The sequence below is a fragment of the Bombina bombina genome, chromosome 4, assembly GCF_027579735.1.
Source record: "Bombina bombina isolate aBomBom1 chromosome 4, aBomBom1.pri, whole genome shotgun sequence".
Taxonomy (NCBI): domain Eukaryota; kingdom Metazoa; phylum Chordata; class Amphibia; order Anura; family Bombinatoridae; genus Bombina; species Bombina bombina.
The window spans coordinates 753,007,019-753,029,997 of NC_069502.1; the positions used below are offsets into that span (position 1 = coordinate 753,007,019).

The window sequence follows — 22,979 nt, forward strand, 5'->3', positions numbered from 1 at the left end:
GTATCATTCAGCTGGGACATGGGTGAAATCCCCTTCGTGTGTAACAGGTTACTTTATACCATGCTTCGCATCGCAGGGTTCTGACACCGCTGTACTGCATTGCACAGGTCTCAGGTAGCAGTATCATAACTATGCAGCAGGTGCTTATCTGGAGCAACTGCCATGTCAAGGCCTTTGGGGATGTGCATACGGATCAAGGCCAAACTGCTGTAATAGAAGGAACTCCAAGCCACTACTTTAGTGGGAAGAGTTTGGACATTCAACTCATACATTTGATTTCTTTAAAAACTGCAGTCAACTTTAGGCAATAAAAAATGTAGTCATGGCAATTATGGGGATTGTGTTAAGTTTATGTGAATCCCAGACACAAGAATGTATTTCACTTTTATTTATTGCAAGTAATGTTCTACGTATATTGTCCAGCTCACCCTTGATAGAGGTTAGCAGGCAAAGATACCCATTAAAGAACTGACATGATTCAAAGAGAAATACTATGTAGTAATGTAACTCACATTTTCATTATTTTACAAAGATGGTGCAACTACAAGCACACTAGGCAAATTAAAAATGTAAAAAGGGTAGGGGTATTGGGGAGATACAAACAAAGCTAACTTCATATAGATCTGAGCAGACAGCTAGATTTACAACAAGTTTAATAAGAAACAGGCAGACAGCCTTTTCTTCATATAATCAAAATGCATAACAAAGAAATGATGTTGAACCTTCACAAGTTAAAGTCTCTGCGGTTTCCAAAAGGTAAAGAAAACATTTAAGAGCTATTAACACCCAACCCCACTATTTTGCTCAGAAAGTTTATTTTGAATATTATTCTGCAAGGAACTTTCAAACCGTCATGCCAGAGTGGGTTCCTCTCCTTGAAGGGATGGTGCGCAACAGTTAATTAAATTGCATTTTTCGTGTTAAGTCACCAAAGCCATTCACAAAGTCTCTACAATCTGACTGCCAACTTTTAAAAAGCATTGTGACAGCACATTTCCACTAAGCTCCCTTGTACTGAACACTTAAATGGAGTTTTAATTCCTTAATAAAAGACACGCGGGTACAAAGAAACATCTTTTACTTTCAATATGGTAAAAAATAGCACATTACAGATAAAAAATGTAGAACCCTGAAATACTGACACATTCTCTCATTGTGCACATTGCTGAGGTTCTTTAAAACTGCAATTAAAAATTTACACAAAAAAAATTAAAAAAAAAAAAAAAAAAAAAAAAGTTAATCCAACCCATAAAGCAACTTAAAATAGAACATAAAAAAAATTAAAGAACCCGCAGGCACTTCCTCTTGTGGAATGTTTTTTTGTTTTGTTTTTTTTTGTTTAAAAGTTAGCCTAAAGAAAACAGTCGACTTCTTGTGAAGGTTTTGAAGAGAAATATGTATCAGTTCATTTTTTTTTTTTTTTATTGGGTATTCAATAATATCCTTGGTGGTACTGCTGGCTCCATGGCTTTTGACCCCAGTATTGCTGCAATTAGAAAAAGGGGTAAATATTAACATGTTAACAAGCTTTTAAGCTTATTTGCCAACAAGGTTATGTGTAACATTTTTTTTTTTAGTTTTATCCCACTAGTTAATACTAGGAGCCCAATCAACTTTTACTGTTAAACATGCTAATATAGCCTGCTATGTGTGTAGAGAATTTTATGGAAATTGGCCAAGTGCTAGAATTAGAGGACTCGTGTTAGGTTTCAGGCTATAACAGGTGCCATTTGATGACACATTGAGATACTTACGCCCTGTTGTTGCCACTGGCTGTAGCCCTGAGAGTGGTTTTTGTAGCCACGGTTGTTTCCCCTTCCTCTAAAGTTCTGCAGATTGAATAATTTGTCTTTATTAAAGATATAGCCCACTAATTATTTCTAAACATTTAAGACAGATTTCTGGCATCGGAGTACTGACCAAAAGTCCTATTTAAAAAATAAATTCAAACATAAAAAAAAAAAAAAAAACACAAACAGAGGTCCAGAAAATCTGCAATGATTTAGTGGAAGAAAAATTGAAAATAAGTGAAAAAAACCTGCAAAGGAGAGGGAGGAAAAAAAATCCCAGAGCTCTCCAAAACATTTTTTTTTTTTTTTTTTTTTTTTTTTTTTAAATCTAACAGTTTATACCTGATTATAGCCCCCACGGCTTTGCATTCCTCCACCTCCACGACTGTAGTTTCCACGGTTATTGTAGCCACCACGGTTGGTATAAGCAGGTGGACGAGGATATGGATAACCAACTGCACCACCACCTCCACGTGGTGGCATGTTACCCCTTCTGTTATATTGACCACGGTTCACTGGTGCTATTAAAGAAAAATTGTAGACACCCACCATTTTGTAGGAGGGGGGAAAAAAAAAAAAAAATTAGGGGTGGGAGAATTTACATTAGATATACACTATAGCTACTAACCAGGCCAAAATGTTACTCGACACTGAACCTACCCATCACCCACCATATGTTTAGCCATTGTGAAACATCTAATTGTGTAGTAATTTTTTACTATAAAATCTTAAAGAAATTTTAATACAATTATTTGCTGTATGTTTGGCAGTATACACAGAAAGTATCACTCTAAGGGCAGGTTCAATTTAAGGCATCAGGGAAATGCAATTAATCTGTTTAGTGTCCAATTTTTTTTTAATTTTTTTTTTTTAATTTTGCATGTGTATCATTTGCTTGTTAGAATAAATTATCCCTTTAAGGGAGTTCTTGTAAAAATTAACTGTTCTATGGGTAGATCATTTCTTATTTCCAACTATTCTACTTACAATATGGCACCAGACTTCAGACACCAACTAACTTTCATTAGCCAACGTTAAATTTCCACTTGCCAATGGCTAGGGGAAATTGAGCCCTCATAATTTGCAGAACCTACATTCCTATTGCAGCACTGAAAAACAAACTTTGGGCTATGTGCTAAAACATATCTAAAAGAGATATTATATAAACAATGAAAGTGCAGGGATATGAGAATTTTTTTTTTTAATAATCTAGTTCTGCTATGACCTTCCATGGCTATCAGTACTATGTTAAACTTCCTTTTTCTACCAAGCTGTGGTCTTCAACAGAACCTCTGGATGATGTTCCCAACTGCTATGAACTTGCTTTGCAAAGAGGTGTAAAGTAGTGGGATCAGAAGTGGTAACATTTTGTCCAGGCTAGCAGCATAGAGCATGAAATTATATAAACACACACATACCTCCGCCTCTAAAGCCACCACCACGCACATTGTAGCCTCCACTTCCACGACCCCTTGGTCCATGTCCATGGCCCATAGCACCCCTTGGCTTGTTGTTTTTGTTCTTGTTTACTTTCTTAATACCAAGATTTTGCTTTTTTTCTTGTGGAAGCGCTTTCTTGCTCTCTTCCTTGTACTGCTCTAAAAGTTTCTCCCCTTCTTCTTTCTGCAATTCCGCATATGTTATTTCATCAAAGCAATCTGTGGATTCTGGAAGAGTGAAGTTTCCTGCAAAAAGATTTATAAAGATATAAAATAAACTCATTTTCATCCATCAATAAGTGGGGTGCATAGCGGCATTTAGCAGCCTTTACCAAAAAGCAATGCGAAAGCCATATGCCTGCTATTTCTGAAGAAAGAGGATCCCAGAGAAGCATTTACAACTATTTGTGCCATGATTTCACAAGCTGTTTGTAAATAATTTCAGTGAGAACCTTAAAATTGTGAGAACATTTTTTTTTTTTATTTGTTTGATTGCATTTGGCGGTGAAATGGTAGCATGAAATATACCAAAATGTACCTAGAGCAATACTTTGGATTGTCTACAAAACAAAAAAACAAAGCAATTTCTGTTTAAATGTAGTGATGGCAAAAATGCTTTGGTCTTTTGTGGAAGTTTGTGTTTGAAATGTATGGTTCTAAAGGGATACCCAACACAATTTTTTATTTTATGATTCAGATCGAAAGTTGCACAAAAAAAAAAAAAAAAAAAAAAAAAAATAGTAAAGAAAGTTGCAAAACCTGCATGCTTTTTCTGAAGAAAAAAAAAAAAAAAAACACAAACAGGACCCTTTAATGCAGTGTGCGGATGCTACCCTTTGGGGGGAAGAATTATATGGATAACCAAAACACCCTTTTGCAAGTCAGCATCAAGCAAAGGCCTAAAGTGCCTAAAAAGTCAGCAAGTGATTTAACAGTATACCTACAATTTTTGTTTAATTCAGCTAGGATGTTCTATTTTATAAATAAAAGCAATAAAGAAGAAATTTAAACAAAATCTAAGAAAAAAAAAACTGCTTGCCTTTCATTTTGAGAACAGCATGTTCTGGTAGATCTTTCCCTTCTACTTCAGCTTTTTTCTGACTTCTTTCTTTATAGTTATCTTCACTTGGGATAACAACAACAGCTTTGCGTTGGAAGCCTGCAAAGAGGCACATTTTCCTTCTCTGTGCAACAGCAGACACATTTGTCTATATAATTAAAAAAAAAAAAAAAAAAAAAAGTCTTTATTACTAAATATGTACACACAAACATTAGCCATGCATGCAATTGCCACAGACAGAATTGTACACTAGACTCCTCGAAGGAAAGGTTCTTACTTGGTCAAGGATGTAGTGTCTCTTCTTACGAGCGGCTATCTCAATAAATTTGCTAAGGCATAGGGGAGCCCTTTGAAGAAATGAATTCATTTTTGCAGTATCAGACATTAGCTTCTTATTGCCAACCTAAAGAGGAGGAAAACCGGATAACTTAATTGGAATTAAGTAAAGAAAAATACAGATTGCTGCCAATCCTAAGTAGCCAAAGTTTCAAAAACATAACTGCAATTGGCCAAAGATATTAAAAAAAAAAAATGGATCACTGGTTTCAAAAAAATTAGACAGCTTGTTGGGGCTCGTAACAAAGTGGCTTAAAGTGAAGGTAAACTGGTGAATGAAAGTCAGTTTTTTTTAAAAATACTATTAAAAACAGGGGCACTTCGGGGGGCGGAGCTTGGCCAAGCAGGCAAATGGCCGCATAGTCACATCGCTCCGGCACAGCAGTAAGACCTGTTACCTTTAAAACAGTGTCTAACACTTTTAATCAGCAGCAAACAGTGGCTCAACAACTAAAACCCCAAATGTGAGCAAGCTCGTAACCGGGAGAGACCGGACCCGCATGCAATTCTACAAAAAGCAGGAGCAACGGAGCGCTCCGTCGCCATCTTTAATCATTTACAACTGCGACGGCAAGGGATCTCTCACAGCACACGATGATCGGAGACCCGATAGGGTAAGAGCTCACATCAGATTGTACACGAAAGGCTCCACACAAGCCTTACACAGGAGAGGACATGATACAACTAAACCCACTAAATTTATAACACGCTAAACAGACGAATCCCAAGGTCAGCGATCAAATGATCCGCACAGTAGAGGAAAACAATCCGCTAATGAGGTAAACAGAACAGTTATTTACAAACCAAAATCAAGAAATACAGCAAAACTGCCTCAAAGTTATTAATGAACAGCGCTGACCAGAAAATAACGCACAGCACTGAACATCTGGCATAAAATACAGCATACGACACCAGGCCTAAGCAGGCCCTCGCAGAGCGCTGCATCACAAGCTTCCTAATTGCTCACACTGAGTTTTCTAAACTAACCTTCTGCAGCAGCCATGACATCCAAGAACAAAGGCAAAGGGGACAAAAATCCTAAAGGTCAGTCGCAGACCAACACACTGGTAAGCTCTTTTTTCCAATCCAACGCATCAGACACACAAGAATCAAACCCCACAGACTGCACTTTACAGAATGATCCAATATCTTCTCCTGATTACATGATACAACTTAAACAGGACATAGCCAAGCTACCATCCAAAGAAGATTTTGAATCTCTCAAATCTCTCATAACAAGAGAACTATCCTCACTACGCAGAGACATGACAGAGATGGGAGAGAGAATAGTAACAGTTGAAGAAACACAAGACACAACTACAGAGGCTGTCTGCTCATTATACAATCAAACCAGTACACATGAAAGCAAACTAGAAGCCCTACAAGAAAAGATAGAGGACCTAGAGAATAGGGGACGAAGGAGTAACCTCCGCATTAGGGGCATACCTGAGCTAATTAAACCAGCAGACCTATTGGAATATTTACAAGGACTTTTCCGTCAAATACTGGGAAACCAGCAGGCCCCACCGAAAGAAATAGAAAGAGCCCATAGAACTCTTCGTCCCCCACCACCACCTAATGCTCCCCCCAGGGACATTATCCTCAAATTCCTCAGATTCACCGACAGAGAAGCTATCTGGCAGAAAGCCAGATCCTCTCACACAATCACATATCTGGACCATGAACTACAGATTTACCCGGACCTGAGCCCCAGCACCATACAAAAGAGAAAAGAAACCCGCTTCATCACCTCTATACTGCAGGACAGAAACATCAAATATCGCTGGGGATTCCCCTTCAGCTTAATTGTACCGCATGAAGGAACTACAATCATTTACAAGGGTGTACAAGACCTTGACAAGCTCTCCAAAGGACTGGGAATCCCCTTGAAACTTCCTGGTCCACCTTCTTCATCTGAAGGCCCTCAACCCTCAACTGCTCATACTCCATTCTCAAGCCTGCAGAAAACAACTTGGAACAAAGTTCAGTCCCTTAAGAAGCGAAAAGAAAATACGAACATTTCTCCTGCATCATTAAGAGACTGACCAAGACAAGTACCTTATTTGAACTGTCCACCTTGGGTAAGACCCTGAAATGTAAAACTTGTCACCAATACTAGTCAGAAACTAGTACATTACCAGTTTAGTTACATGCTAGTTAAGCTAAGCAGAATGTTATTTCTTGTTGATATGTTCTTTCTACTATAACCCTATAAGGGTCTTTCTAATTTTAGAAAGGTTTTGGTTGATAGCCATTAGTATAATTAATCACATTGTTATTCTTATGTTTAATACTTGCATTCTTGCTGCTGTAAAACCTCAGATTGAAATTATAAGAATTTCAATCTTCCCTCTGGCTTCTGGCCATTCCCCCTCCCTAGTTAACTATCCTACCCCCATTGATTATCATTTAAGTATAATGAATCATACTGTAATGTTCATATTGTTCATGCCTATAAATGTACAATGCATACGCTCCTTTTATTTTATGCATCAATACTGGTTCCTATACCGCCCAGGCCTGAGAAATAGTCTAACACTGTTTTCACACACCCTACACAGCGTATTACCATCAAGGATAAATTATTATGAGTAAAAACAAAACTCATAACAGACAACTATCTTTCCTAACGATTAATGCTAAGGGCCTAAATAACCCGCACAAAAGAAACATTGTTATACGAGATATCAAACATAAAAAAGGGGACTTTATATTTATACAAGAATCCCACTTCTTAAAGGGCCACGAACCTAAAACTTTCTTTTATAAATTCGGTCCCTCATATTACTCCTCAAACAGCTCCAAAACTAATGGAGTTGGGATTTTAATAAAAAAGGGTATACCCTTTCAACTACTCGATTCACATAAAGATACGGAAGGGAGATATATAATATTAGTGGGGAAACTATTTAACACCATCACCACCTTAGTAAGTGCCTATGCCCCAAACACTAGACAAGACAAATTCATAACCTCCCTAACTGGAAAAATCTTAGAGGTGGCCAAGGGTATGTTAATACTAGGTGGAGACCTTAATGTCTCACTAGACCCGTACCGGGATAACTCAAATCACACCTCTTCAACACCACATAAAGCACTGTCGGACATAAAACAACGCTTACGAGATCTGGCGCTACATGATGTCTGGAGAATACATCACCCCGAGACAGACGATTTTACATTCTTTTCCCATCCACACTCACGCTTCTCTCGAATAGACTACATACTAACTGATGTAACTACTCTCTCATTTATTACACAATCATCCATTATCCCCGCGACCTGGTCAGACCACTCTATAGTTTCCTGCTCAATACTATGGCCCTCAGCTTCCCCTTCTACTTACATATGGAAAATTAACGAGGAACTATTAGACCTCCCACTATATAATGACAAAATTCAAAAAGCCATAAAAGAATTCTTCGACTTTAATATTAACTCGATACCCTCATTTCAGACTATCTGGGAGGCACATAAGGGGACTATACGAGGTGAATTAATGAGCATGCACTCCCACTATAAAAAACAGCAAAGACAACTGCTACATGACTCCTTGAATAAAGCAAATGATCTAGAATCACAACTTAAAAGAACACCTAATAACTCACAGTTAGCTAAGAATTTACAAGAGACAAAACTGATAGTGACTAACCTTCTAGATAAAGAATGCAAAGCTTTTGCCTTCAAACTCAAGCAGACACATTACGAAGGAGACAATAAATGCAGCAGGCTATTTGCCCGCAAATTAAAACGTAAAGCCCAACGTGCCTACATTCTCACAATAAAGTCCCCTAACAAAACACACCATGACACTTCAAACATCGCTGAAGCCTTCCGTTCTTACTACGAACAACTATACAACCTGACTACGAAATTTACAGACTCACATCCACATAACTCAGAGCCCGATGTATCCTTCATTGACAAATATTTATCAGACGTGAAACTCCCAGAACTGACAGAAGAACAACAAACTTTCCTTCAAAACCCCTTTACCCTGCTTGAAATTAAAAAAACCATAAAAGACCTCCCCACGGACAAAGCCCCAGGCCCTGATGGCTACACTAACTATTACTATAAAAAATACATAGATCTACTTTCCCCACACCTTCTCTCTCTCTTTAACTCAATAACTCCGGAGAACCCTTTCCCCACTCGGACACTGGAAGCTTTCATCTCTATTATACCAAAACCTGGAAAAAGCCCTGAATATGTCGAAAACTATAGGCCAATCTCACTCCTAAATACAGACCTAAAAATATACGCTAAAATCCTTGCAGTAAGACTAAACACAGTACTACCACAATTAATTGAGAAAGACCAGGTTGGATTCGTACCAACCAGGGAAGCAAAAGACAACACTGTCCGGGTTATACAACTTATAGAATATGCTACACACAAAAACATCCCGCTCTTGGTTCTGTCGACCGACGCGGAGAAAGCGTTCGACCGCGTTGGTTGGCAGTTTCTGAGAGCGGTATTACGAAAAATGGGAGTGGGGCAAGACTTTATTAATCGGGTGTTTGCCATGTACTCTACCCCAACAGCCAGGGTTCGCATAAATGGTTCCCTTTCGGCCCCATTTCATATCACAAACGGCACACGACAGGGCTGCCCTCTTTCCCCACTGCTATTCGCCTGCGTAATAGAAATACTAGCACATAAAATACGAAATCACCCCCTGATAACAGGTATACAAATACACAACTCACATCACAAGATTATGTTATACGCTGACGATGTACTGTTCTGCATCACTAACCCCCAAACCACTATACCGCACATCATACGTCAGTTAGACGAATTTAGCATTGTATCTAACTTTCTAATTAATAAAACGAAATCAGAAATCATGAACATTAATGTCTCACCGACGGATATAGCTCTAATCAAACATATATGCCCATTTCGCTGGCAAACAAGCTCCCTCAAATACCTAGGTATCCAACTCACGCCTTCCCCAGATCACCTTTTCACTCTAAATTACAAACCACTCCTTAAGGAGATTATTACAGATCTTTCCTCCTGGAAAAGGAAGCATATCTCATGGCTAGGGAGGATCAACGTAATCAAAATGAACATCCTTCCGAGACTCCTCTACCTCTTTCAAACTCTACCCATCCCCCTCCCTACAAACTACCTCAACACCCTGCAATCAAACATCTTAGACTACATTTGGCTCAACAATAGAGCGAGAATTAGCAAAAAGATAATGTTTCTCCCCATACACATGGGAGGTCTTGGGGTCCCCGATTTTCATAGATATAGACAAGCTACCTTTTTACAACGAATCAGACTGGTGCTCGAACCTACATGACAAAACATGGGTGCAATTAGAACACGACATGACACAAAACCTACACCTGGGCCAACTATGCTGGTCGCCAAGGGACAGAGATAGATTCCTAAAATCCACCACACAAATAATATCGGAAACCTTCAGAGTCTGGGACAGGGTTCTGACTGAGTGCCCCAATTTATCGACAAAATTCTCACCTTTGACACCGTTGACACACAATAACGAATTCCGACCTGGCCTTTCAATGATGACTAGGCTCGCGGGTAGCTCCGTCAGATCCTTACAGATTCACCACTTGGGAAATGAACAACACTCCCCTAGCATCGAGGAACTGGTCTCTGAGGGCTTCTCCGTCCTTGGAGACTGGTTCTTCTACAGACAGTGTCAATCATATATCACATCTCACCCACAATCCAATAACATGATCAGGTCAATGACATCCTTCGAATCTATTTGCCATAAAAACACCCCAACCAGACACGCTCTATCTATTACACATTCCCTCCTATCACAACAACCGCACGGAGCTCTGCCATACTACATAGACAGATGGAATTCTGAATTAGGAATAGAAATCACATATGCAGATGCCTTGCAAATTTTCACCAATATAAAGAAAACCTCAATCTCCTGTAAATTCGTTGAGCTTAATTTAAAAATACTTCAAAGATGGTACCTAACCCCAGAACGATGTAAAAAAATATATAAACTCAAATCAGCTCAATGCTGGAGATGTGGATCTGGGGAGTGCCACATGTCCCACATATGGTGGCAATGCAGTAAATTAACACCTATCTGGAACGAGGTAGCTCAGGAGTCTAGTAAAATACTAGGAATACCCACTCCCTTAGATCCTTGCTTATGGCTCTTTAACAAGACCCCGAGAAAACTCTCTACTCCACTAAAAAAATTATTTCATATCTTGAGCAACAGTTTTAAAATTCTAATTGCAAGGAACTGGAAGTCAGATAAGATTCCCTCCCTGGCACACTGGCTCTCAGAGTGCTATCGCACTATATCTCTGGAAGAATATTTTTATATGAAAAATAAAAACACAGACTTATATGCTCAGATGCTTTTTGTATGGGAAACTTACATACACTCCTATTCTAAGTAACTTAACAAGCCCTAGAAAAGAAAAAATCTCAGGTAAACCCTTAGCAATGCTAGAGAAACACGCAGGCCTGGACGGTATACCTTATTGTACAACGGCTTCCTCTCTCAACGTTGATGTTTATTGTAACAATACTTGAATTTCCCTTTCCTCCCCCCTCTATCCCCTCTTTCTATACCCCCACAAAAGTAAGACGCAAAATGACTCACGAATGTAATTGATTTTATTTTGTATGTTTATCTTTATGTAAAAGCTTGAATTTCAATAAACTTTTGAAAAAAAAAAAAAAAAAAAAAAAAAAAAAAACAGGGGCACTTCATTCAGTTTACAAAGCAGTCCAAAAAAAGTGTTAATTAAAATGACTGCTTTGTAAACTTTGATGAATGAAAGTGTCCCTCTTTTTAATAGTATTTAAAAAAAAAAAAAAAAAAAAAAAAAAAAAAACTCTATCACCAAATTTTACCTTCACTTTAACCTACCCCGAAGAGCCAATGCCCCAGAAAAGGGGACACTGACCTCATACTTTGTGAAAAATATAGCTACAACTGCAGATTTGAGGGGGGGGGGGGGATAGAATCTCACCATCATTTTTTCCAAGATGCTGTTTGTTCCAAGTACATTATACTTCCCAGGATTGTCAGCAGTTTGTTTATTGACCCATGTAGTTTTTCCAGCTCCAGGCAGTCCAATCATCATTATCACCTAGAAATCAGGGTCACAGTTGAACAAGCAAGAAAATATCTACAAAGTTGTCAACTGCTTACATTAAAAAAAAAAAAAAAAAAAAAAAACTCATGATCCAAATAGGGCATGATCTTAAACTACAATTCACTTACATTATCTTTAAAAAAAAAAAAAAAAAAAAAATGCACTTTAAGGCAACAGCTCCCACTGAACATGTGCAAGATTGTATATGCGTTTTGTGATTCGGGGGGGGTGTAAAAATGACATACATACGATTTAAAATTTAGACTAAATACTTTGCATTGTCTTATTTGAAAATTATACAATTCCACTGTATTAAGTGGTCATTTAAGTCTCTGAATACTTACTTCACAGTCTTTCTTCTGCTCTGGTCCAGTAGGTCCTCTGACACGATCTTCTAATGGAACACTCTGAATAAATTTATATTCCTCTGGGACAGAGGAGAAAGGTTTTTCCATCTGACCAAAATTAAACTCAACAGCACAGTTGTGACAGAGAACATGTGGAAAAAGTGCCTTTTCTGAGAGTTCATCTTTGCTTATCTTAAAAGCCACGCCAAGATCCTGACCATTCTTCGCAAAAGAAAGCTCGATTTCCTCACTTTCGAAGTTCTAGGACAAGGTAAAAATGCCAATGTTTAATTATTATGTATGAAAAGTTTAAGTCTGCATATATTTTTCTTCATTTTTTTTTTATATAGAATTTAAATACTTACAACAAAACAAGCAATTACATCATTCTCGTCATATTTCTCTCCATATTCTTCTGACACCCCATTGGTGGATTTTGAGGCTTTCAGAGAATACCCATAAGAATTTTCATCTTCGCCTTCAGGAGACACAAGTTGAAACAGTGGTTTTGAATACAGAAAGCTGGGTCAACACTTCAATATACCTTGGCATGGGATGTTTACATGGTATAAATTACTTCACTAACATGAGATCATTAACCCCTTAATTGCTGAGCCATTTCCCAGCCCTGTGCTAAGCCGTTTGAATTTTAAAAGCTGCTCACAAAAAAAAAAAAAAAAAAAAAGTTTTTCCAGCAAGACACCCATATACAGGTATACGCCGCTCATACAGCGGGTCAGTGACCGGAGCCCCGCTGTAAAGTGAAAACCGCCTTAAAGTGAAACAATGGTTTTAGCTTTCTCTTCTCGTGCCAGTGCGTTTAAAAACATGTTTTAACATATATTAGGGGTGCAATCATGTTATGTTTAGTTTAACACTAGCAAAGTATTCAATAAAAACTGTACATGTAAAATAGTGACAATTACTGTAGTAAAATTTGCCAGACTACAACACTGAAATACAGTTTGCACTGTAATGCTGTAAAAATTGGTGCCACTTTTCTTGCAATCTCAGGATAATTACAGAACTGTTTCAAAATCCTTGGAGGTTGTACTTCAGCTCCACAAAGCGTATTAGCAAAGCACTGAAATATACCTGTACATTGTTTGAGCAGGATCAAAAAGTATAACTTTTTTTTTATATCGTAAAGGGACACTCAAGTCAACAAACTTATGATTCAGAAAGAGCATGTAGTTTAAGACATTTTCCAATTTACTTCTATTATCACATTTTGCCGTCTTTTTATATGGACACTTTTTGGGGGGGAAAAAAATCTTACTGAGATTGGCTGGCATCTGTCACATGATACGGGGGGGGGCAGAAATGAGGGTGGGGAAATTTGTCAGAAAAAAATAAAAAATTACTGCTTATTTGAAATTCAGAGCAAGTGTTAAATCATTGTCGTAATGCAATTCTACAGCATTAGGTGGTCCTTTAACAAAATTCTTCTAATAGTCTCCCAATATTTCTATTTAACAACGCTGTAAAAAATAATTTCAAAACTTTTAGGGTTAGCTTTTTTTTCCTGCATGTGGAGCATAGATATTCTCAGTGCACAAGCATTTTAAATACTACCTCTCGAAAAAGCTATAGCTTTTCCTAGAAGCATGTTTGCATCTGTTCAAAACTGAAATGCACCCATGTCCATTTAAGTGGTGTGGTTAAAAGGACAGTCTACACCAGAATTTTTATTCTTTAGAAAGATAATCTCTTTATTACCCATTCCCTTGTTTTGCATAACCAACAGTTATATAAATAAAGTTTTTACCTCTGTGATAACCTTGTATCTAAGCCTCTGCAAACTGCCCCCTTATTGCAGTTCTTTTGATGGACATCCATTTTAGCCAATCAGAGCTGGCTAACCTTAACTCCACATGCTTGAGCACAGTTTTATCTATATGACAGATGAACCAACACCCTCTAGTGGTGAAAAACTGTCAAAAATGCCTTGAGAGAAGAGGAGGCCCCAGAGGCAGAACTTTTCTTCACTTTCTGCGATGAGATTTTTTTAGTGAAAAATTTTCTGCAGGTCATTTTTAAATACAATTTAAATTAGACAGTTAAACTAAGGCACCAGTGTTCAACTGCAATGTGTTGGTTAACTGAAGAATAAAGCAATTTTTAGTGCTTTATAATATAATTGCATCGCAAATTAGCTGCATACAAAAAAAACAACAATTTAAAATGTCTCTTGAATAAATCTGTTTCCTTTTCTCTTGGTCTAACATAGAAATGTAGTAATAAAAAGATGCAATGCTCATACCAACGTCTTACATTCAGAATAAACAGCTTTGCAGACTTGCATTGCTACTGCATATTTGACTGCTCAGTTCAAACAGCACTTTGCTCTGGATGCACTATAAGGAAAACTTACACTGCAACCAGAGCACAGCTCTGTTTGAAGAGAACGGTCTAATGTGGAGCAGCACTAAAAAGTTCAAGCGCTAACAGTTCCTGCATGTGTCCTGTTCTTTCTGCAGACATGCTGCATTTTCTGCGATGACATCTCAGATCACTATGTTCTGCCTTGGGGGAGGCGGCCTTCAAGGGCTGAGAAATTAGCATATGAACCTCCTAGGTTTAGCTTTCAACTAAGAATACCAAGATAAAGCAAAATTGGCAATAAAAGTAATTTGGAAAATTGTTTAAAATGACATCTTAATCATGAAAGTTTATTTTGGACAAGACTTTCCCTTTAAATTAAACTATACAGTTCATTAATAAATCAGACTTACCTAACATAAGTCCACACGAGCTCAATGACCAGCCAACACGTACTTCATGTGCATCAATATCTTTTGTGTACAGATGCTTCACAGGTATTTTCTCTGTTACCTAAGAGATCAAGTATCCATTGTATCATATAGCAAAACATTTTGTCAAATAGTTTTATTTAGGTATAGCATTCACACATACCTTCATCTCAAAGCAAACTTTGCCCTTGTTGACACCAAAGGTAGCTCTTCCTCCAGCCCAGAGAAATGCAAAGCTCTCCATTGTAAGTGAAGATGCACTTAAGCGATCTCTGGCGATTTTGAAGTGAAGATCACAGTTATCTGGGGGGGGAGGGAGGAGAGAAGTTAAAGCACATGCAAGCACACTTTAGAACCCTGTTAAAATTACAGGCAACTAAAAGTAAAACAAAGCAAGTTCAAAAATAGAAATATACTTACAAGAATCAAGAAGGACCATGTTTTCATCCAATGTCTCTTCTTCCTCTTCAACTGGAGGTTGAGGAGATTTTGCTCTGTAAAAAACATTAAACATTTATAATAAAAAAAAAAAAAAAAAAAAAAAAATCATATAGAAGTGGATATTTTATTGCACAACTGCAGAATCCAATTAAATCTACCTGTTATACTTGTTTTCTTCAATATACTCAAAATAGCCACGACCATGGTCTTCGCGTGGCCTTTTCACGCCCCTTTTCTTATCCTTCTGATCTTTGCCATCTAAAACAGTATGTTTAAAACATAATCATGCATGACATTCTTTGCCTAGTTAACAAACAATAGACTTAATGGATAGTGTACTGTAAAACGTATCCCCTTTAACTTGCTCACAATTATCCATTTTACCTGCTGGAGCGTATTAAATAGTTTATAAGTAAAACCTAACTTTATTTTGTAATTTGAAATAGTTTTTTGCTTGTATCACCACATACAATCCAAGTGAGGGTAGAAGAGAATACAATTTTAATTTTTCAATTGTTCTCTCTAAATATTGGGCTTTGCTTTACAGACAGATAAGGAAGCATTTATTCATTAAGAATGTTTGGGGGGGTTTTAAATAAAAAGGGCTGATCCCCCGAAAACTTAGCCCCCTGTAATGGGTTGAGGTTTCAAAGAACAGATTGCTATTTTATACAAGAATAAACTTAAATGTAATTTCTACTAAATTAGATACTATGCAGTTAGTAGCAATTCATTTGAATCCCATTGAGAATCAATGTTGCACTACACTGCTCCTTTAGGATGAAATTGCAAGCCTTAATTACATGAAAGTACAGATTGCAATACAATTATGCTCAGTAAAATGTAACTACCTCTGATCTAAAAGATTGTGGGTCCTTCCCTAATACTCAAGCATTGGGTTTACATGTTCCAGAGATTGCAACATGTGACATCCTAACATTGTTTGGCCACTGGAGTAATTCATTTATATTGGACCTTTTATGGCCTTAATAAAACCAGATTTTGCAAAACAAAATAGAAAAATATGGTAAAAGCTAGCCTGTCTACACCAGTACAAAACTAAAAACAGAACATCTAAAAATGAATGCATAACGGTATTTTAAAGGGTGTCGCATTCTCTAATTTATATTTTGCCACTACGGATCCTGCAAATTTAACAATGCAGGACATGAAAAAAATTGCACTTAAATATTCCTTTTACATACATATGCATATTTGTTGCAATGCAGGCATGAGAATACTGGAGCACATATTCCTGCCTCACACTAGGAGGAAAAGAGCTAGGGATTTGTATAGTATAACAAAAATCTACACTTTTTTTTTTATCATCCAACCTAGATGAACACTTCGGGTAAGCCAATGACAGGAGGCATATAAAAAAACTTTTGTTGAAAATCATACCTAGATTGGCTCAGGAGCAGCAAAGCACTAATGGGAGCTAGCTACACATGCCTCTTGCTATTCTTACCTAATGTGTTAAGGTAGATCCCAGTAGCGCTTTAATGCTCATTCAAAGAATGCAGAATGAATGAAGCAAGTTTGACAATAGAAGAAAATTGCAAAGTTGATCAAAATTGTATGTTATCTGAACCACAAGAAAAAATATGTGTTTCAAGTTACTTTAAAGCAATTATTTCCGATATTTAATGGGTCAATCTGGGCTTGCTTCTAGAGAAGTCTAACCACAGCCATTGTGTTAGTGCATTGTTTTGCAGTGCTCTCTCCAACCTTGGCACAATACCAGGTAAACAAATATATCCCAGTACCTAAGTACTAGAATAAATGCTAAAAGCAGCTTAATATATGCAAGTATCTGGCTAGAACAGAAATTAGCATTGAAGAGATCTAATACAATAAAATTCTTAAATGCTCATTTCTGTTCTAGCCAGATACTTACATATATTAAGCTGCTGTAGCATTTATTCTAGCACTTAAGTACTGGAATATAATATTTGTTGACAAATGTTTTAGTAAGGTTCAAGGGAAACTTTATTTATATGCTACTGAATTGTGCGTTTTTCAGGGCAGTGACATTGTAACATTTGATACTTCACAATATCAGGTAAAGCCAATTAAGGAAAGAACTTTAAAACCTGTATACTGTATATTAAAGTTACTACATTAAAAATTGACAGTACACTAAAATTGCTTTTAAATTAATGTATTTTCATTGACTTATACCTGCTGCAGAGTATAAAAATGTATGAGAAATTGCATTTTCAGGTTTGTGTAAATGAAGTAGCTGGTATTGTGCTTTTAAACCACAGCCTATTAAAATGGGTTGAGTTTCAGGTAATATATCATCACTTTGTGTACAATCTTGCTTCCCTATCTTATATTTTTCTGGAAACTAAAGCTCAATTTTCCTCCAACTATCCTACACCCCACTGGGAGTTATTTCTTCTGCTGGCTGTGTTTACTTCGGCTATTCAATAGCCGAGACTCTAGTATCAAAACTTTCAGTATAGGTTGGAATATCACAAGCAAAATTAGCCATTTCAAAGGCCAAAATAGGGGTAAATGAGCCATTTGTAAACAATTTAATACACTCCAGCAGGTAAAATGGATCATTGGGAACAATTTAAACGTTAGAAAAGTTTTAAGTGAGCTGTCCCTTTAAACATTTTATATTAATATCTCTTTACTGTCCTATAAAAACAAATGCAGGCAAATTATATTGCAACAAAATGTAGTTACCCATAAAAAGGTAAGTATTTGTTTAGCCATTGAATAAAATTTAATTCAGCAAACTGTTACGAATTCCACTGAGAAAAAAAAAATTGCATTTGATCACAGCAATAGCTTGTTTCAAAATCAAAAGTAAATTTATAACATGTACAGATAATAAACCTGTGTACTTAAAAAGGACATAAAACCTTTTTTAGTGTTTCAGATAGAAGTAAATGGTAAAGTTTAAAATTGTATGCTCTGTCACATTTGCTTAATTCTCAGTTTTCTTTGTTGAAGGAGCAGCAATGCACTACTGGGAGCTAGAGGAACACATTGGGTAAACCAATGACAGGAGGCATATGACAGCCACCAATCAGGAGCTAGATTCATGTTAGTGCATTGCTGCTCCTGAGCCTACCTAGGTATGCTTTTCAACAAAAGCTAATCAAATGGAAAGTGCATGCTCTGAATCAAGAAAAATTTGGAGTTTGTCCCTTTAATTGCAATTGTACAATGTTTAAAAACAGTTTGCGGACCACTTAAAACCTGTGCCACCTCTAAGGTAAAGAGACATTGCACACTTTCTTTGCATAAATGTTTTGTATATGATCCGTTTATATAGCCCATCTGGGTGCATTTTTGTAAAAATGTAGTTTTGTTTATTTTTAAACATTGTGCTGATTTTCAGATTTCTAACCAATCCCCAAAGTTTTAGATGTATGCAAACTTCAGACTGCTTATGTTTTATAATGAGTCTTCATATACAAGTGGGTGTTCCAGGCTAATAACAGTGCAAAATTGGGAGCTTCTAAGTTTTTAAAAAAGGTGTTATACTGGATTTTTAGATAATTATCTGTGCATACTCTTATTTATAGTGGTGTATATATTACATGCAGTTAAAGGGACAGTCTACACCAGAATTTTTATTGTTTTAAAAGATAGATAATCCCTTTATTACCCATTTCCCAGTTTTGCATAACCAACAGTTATATTAATATACTTTTAACCTCTGTGATTATCTTGTATCTAAGCTTCTACAAACTGCCCCTTTTTTCAGTTCTTTTGACAGACTTGCAGTCTAGCCAATCAGTGCCTGCTCACAGATAATTTCTCATGTACGAGCACAGTGTTATCTATATGAAATACGTGAACTAACACCCTCTACTGGTGAAAAACTGTTAAAATGCAATCTGAAAGAGGTGGGCTTCAAGGTCTAAGAAATTAGCATATGAACCTCCTAGGTTAAGCTTTCAACTAAGAATACCAAGAGAACAAAGCAAAATTGGTGATAAAAGTAAATTGGAAAATTGTTTAAAATTAAATGCTCTATCTGAATCATGAAAGTTTATTTTGGCCTAGACTGTCCCTTTAAATGAAAATTGGTCTATACTGCCCCTTTAAAAAGGGACAGTAGAAGGCAAAAAGCTTAAAGTGATGGTAACACTTAAAAAAAGCTAAGATGTACCAGTGCTATAAAGTACATACTTAAGGATCTTTCAGCACTGTGTTTACATTTTTTTTAAAAAAAATTTGCCTTGAGTTTAGGCCGAACGTCCCCAGCTAAATACTATTTTCTCAATGAGGTTGCGTTTCCGCTTCTTAGCCAATAGTGTGCTAGCCATCCTGCATAATGCCGATCTCCAAGCTCATCTATAGGCTGAGGTGGAAACCCCCCCCCCCCATGTTAGAAAAAGGAAAAGAGCGTTTTCCCCACGTAGGGCGGGAGGTGCCCAGTGTGAACTGCAGGCAAATAAGGAACTTTCATCACAAAGTTATTTATTATAACACTTGTAAATAATATTGCTTCAAAAAACACTAGGAATTACCATCACTTTAACCCCTTTCCTGTCTGAGCTTATTTGTCTGCACCAGAAGTTCTATGGTAAATTGAAATCACGCAATCGTTCATGCAATCTCGTGATTTACATGACGGGATTGGTGCATATGATGCTAGGCCCATCCTCCAGCCCGTGATCCCATTTACTAAGCCTCTATGCTTCAGGACAGCCAAACTGCTAGGACATTCCATGCCACCCTAACGGCGCTAAGGGCCAACACAGGTAGGATAGCATGGACAATCCTAACGTCGGGAATGGGGTTAAACAGATTGGATAGAACATCACATTTTAAACAGCTGTCCAATGTAATTTTAAATTTGAGATATAGAGCTCTCTCATTTCTGTGCACATAAGATTTTCTTTTTGTACTTTATTTTTTGTGTTTTAACAGGATTCTCATTGTTTTGTTAACACTAATAAATTTTGCTTATTTTTCTCTTAAGGGATATGAAACCCAAATTCATTCTTTCACAATTCAAATATAGTATGTACTTTCAAGCAACTGTCTAATTTGCCGATCAGCAAGAGCTACCCAGGTTATGAACCAAAAGTGGGCAGGCCACAAAGCTTACATTCCAGCTTTTCAATGAAGAATGAATAGAAGTAAATTAGAAAGTTGCTTAAAAATGACATGCTCTGAATAATGAAAGAAAATATTTGGGTTTAATATCTTTAGTCAATGTGATCCTGGGTGAGCTCAGACAGTTTGCATCTTTAGTCACCTGGCAGCAGTGTTAACATATATAGCAATTTAACACATGGTTGCAAATACTTCTGCTAAAGACAGGTGTACACTTCTAATCGTCTATTAGCATATCCAGGTTTGCACTTCTACAAATTATACCAAGATAACAGATTTTTGACAAAGCAAGTAAACTGGAAAGCCGTTTACAATTGCATGCTAAGATTTCGTTTTCACTGTGTATATAAGTTGAACAGACCAGTGTATGACAATAAGTTAGGCCTCTATAAGGCACTCAACATTTCTCAACGGGGCAGACAATAGCCGACCCGAGATAATGGCCGTCTGGCTTCAAGAAGGGGGAGCAGGTGCGTATCTAGTCTTCCAAACCTAAGGAGGAGGATTATGGGAGTTCTTCCAATTAAGACACCCGCCCCCTTTATGGAAGTGACATCACTATCCCTCACTCGCCTACAGCAACAACGGTATAGAGTTTGTTTAAACCACGGCTGTAAATATTTGAATCACGCATAACATGCAACACACTGAGGAACCGGTGCATGTTTAAAAAAAAAAAATTACATTTTAGGAGCTATGGCACATTGGGCCTCTTGATTTAATCCTACGTCAGTACAATATTAAAAGTCTACATTTCATAAGAACAACTCTAGCAGGCTAGGGGTTAAGCAACAGATTTGTATATTTTCTGTCTGAGCAAGCAATAGAAATAACAAAACCCACGCTAAAAGCCCATATACTATACTCCGAGAGCATCACAGGAGATGAATGCTATTCAAAATAAAATTAAACAGTGCGTTGCTATAAACTAGCAGATAAAAACACGTGGGCGTATTGGTATGCAACACTTGTTATTAAGCAATTGTCGGCAGCAGCTAGAGAAATGAATGCAACATTTCCATACATTTAAAATAGACCGGCATTAGGATCCCCTGGTACTTACCGCCTCTCCCGGAGCCTCCTGCTTCGTCGCACTTGATTGCCATAAGAGGCCGAGGCCCGCTGGCAGATCCATCTTTGTCCTGGCTGGAGCCATCTTCTGCCTCCTCACCGCCATCCTCTTCCTCTAAGCCCACAGGAATACCTTCATCATCCTCATCCTCTTCTTCCTCCTCCTCTCCTTCCTGGAAACCCTGGTCGTCTCCATTCTCTTCGTCCTCCTCTACCACCGGTGCTTCCGCCGGTTCAGCATCTGCAGCTCCCTCTTTCGACTCTTGGGAGTCAGCTCCTCCGTTTTCCCCGCCAAGCTCCATGCCTTCCTCCTCGTCCTCCTCTTCCTCGCCGCCTTGCTCCGGGTCGTTGCCTTCGGGAGCCTCTTTTTCTGTTTTGGAGACTGCCCCTCCCGCCTCTGTCTCCTCGTCCAAAGCGGCCTGCAGTCTTTCCATGAGCTCAGCTTTCAATCCTTTATCACTTAACCGCCTTTTCTTTAGCTCCTCTTTTAACTCCGACACCTTCAATTTCTTTACGTTCACTGGGGATTCGGAACTCATTGTTTCTCCTTGTCAAGGAATTAAATACTGTAAAAGAAGGCGGCAAATGCAATTATGAGCGGTGTTGCTTCAAAATGGCGTTGGGAAACAAGGACGGAGCGCGCTGCCCTCTGCGGGGGGAGGGAAGAAATGAGACTTCTAAACGTGGGGATCTCTAAGGCTCTACTAGTCCCGCCTACTATGGATAGGCGGAGACGACAGGAGTGGAGTAACGCGCATGCGCAAACTCAACTACTAGAAGCTATGTTATGCTCTAAGTTAGCACGCGCAGGAATATAATTACTGGTTGGTTATTGATAATCACATAAAGGCGTTCATTAAAAAAAATCCCCCCCAAAAATAAATTACACCGGTTTAAAGTGGGCGCTTGCCGTGCAACAAACCTCAGCGCGTTAACCTTTTGTTATGGTGCAAGGGCGGCTTATACTATCTACCGCGCGCTCCCGAGCCCGACTCCTAATCCCTTATACTCCCGCACTGGAAGGGAAAGCTGCCGAGTGTTTACCTTAATCGGACTCAACTAAAATGAAACGGTTATACGTCCCCAAAATATATCACACCAAGTCACGTAACAAATACTATACGTATTATAATCAAGCCGACGCCTTTTCAGATTTCTCACTGTACCGTATATATCATAACATAACAATATTGAACAAAAATGCTATTGGGTAGTGGGCGGATTTCGTAGGCGGCACTGGGCTGGGATAGGGGCGTTATTAATATTATTGCGACCGTAAATATCAATGTAAATAGGGACTTTATCATTTATTATCCACTTATTCATCTTTCCATTCTCCATAAAATATGCTGTGATAACTAGCTATGTATGTATGATTAGTGTTGTGGAAAATGCCCTTTCTAACCTTGTCAATGTATAAACTATGGAAGAATGTAGTGCTTAGAAAGCAAATTCAGACTTATTGATTGTATTGCAAATGAATTGATAACACACCTTAGATCTATGTGTCTTCATGTGCTCACAAGAGTGTAT

The 22,979-nt window shown here is 37.8% G+C and overlaps 1 protein-coding gene across 1 annotated transcript; it reads right to left on the bottom strand.

Moving 5' to 3' along the window:
• Positions 1-636: 636 nt before the first annotated feature.
• On the bottom strand, positions 637-22,612 carry HNRNPU (heterogeneous nuclear ribonucleoprotein U). Its single transcript, XM_053711039.1, has 15 exons — positions 22,491-22,612; positions 21,439-22,012; positions 15,446-15,545; positions 15,267-15,340; positions 15,010-15,149; positions 14,829-14,928; positions 12,459-12,571; positions 12,091-12,354; positions 11,621-11,740; positions 4,567-4,692; positions 4,269-4,437; positions 3,209-3,475; positions 2,133-2,311; positions 1,755-1,829; positions 637-1,486 (listed from the first exon to the last, which is right to left on the bottom strand). The coding sequence occupies exons 2-15, from the start codon at positions 21,983-21,985 to the stop codon at positions 1,433-1,435; spliced, it is 2,328 nt and encodes a 775-aa protein (XP_053567014.1). The 5' UTR covers positions 21,986-22,012; positions 22,491-22,612; the 3' UTR covers positions 637-1,432.
• Positions 22,613-22,979: the final 367 nt, after the last annotated feature.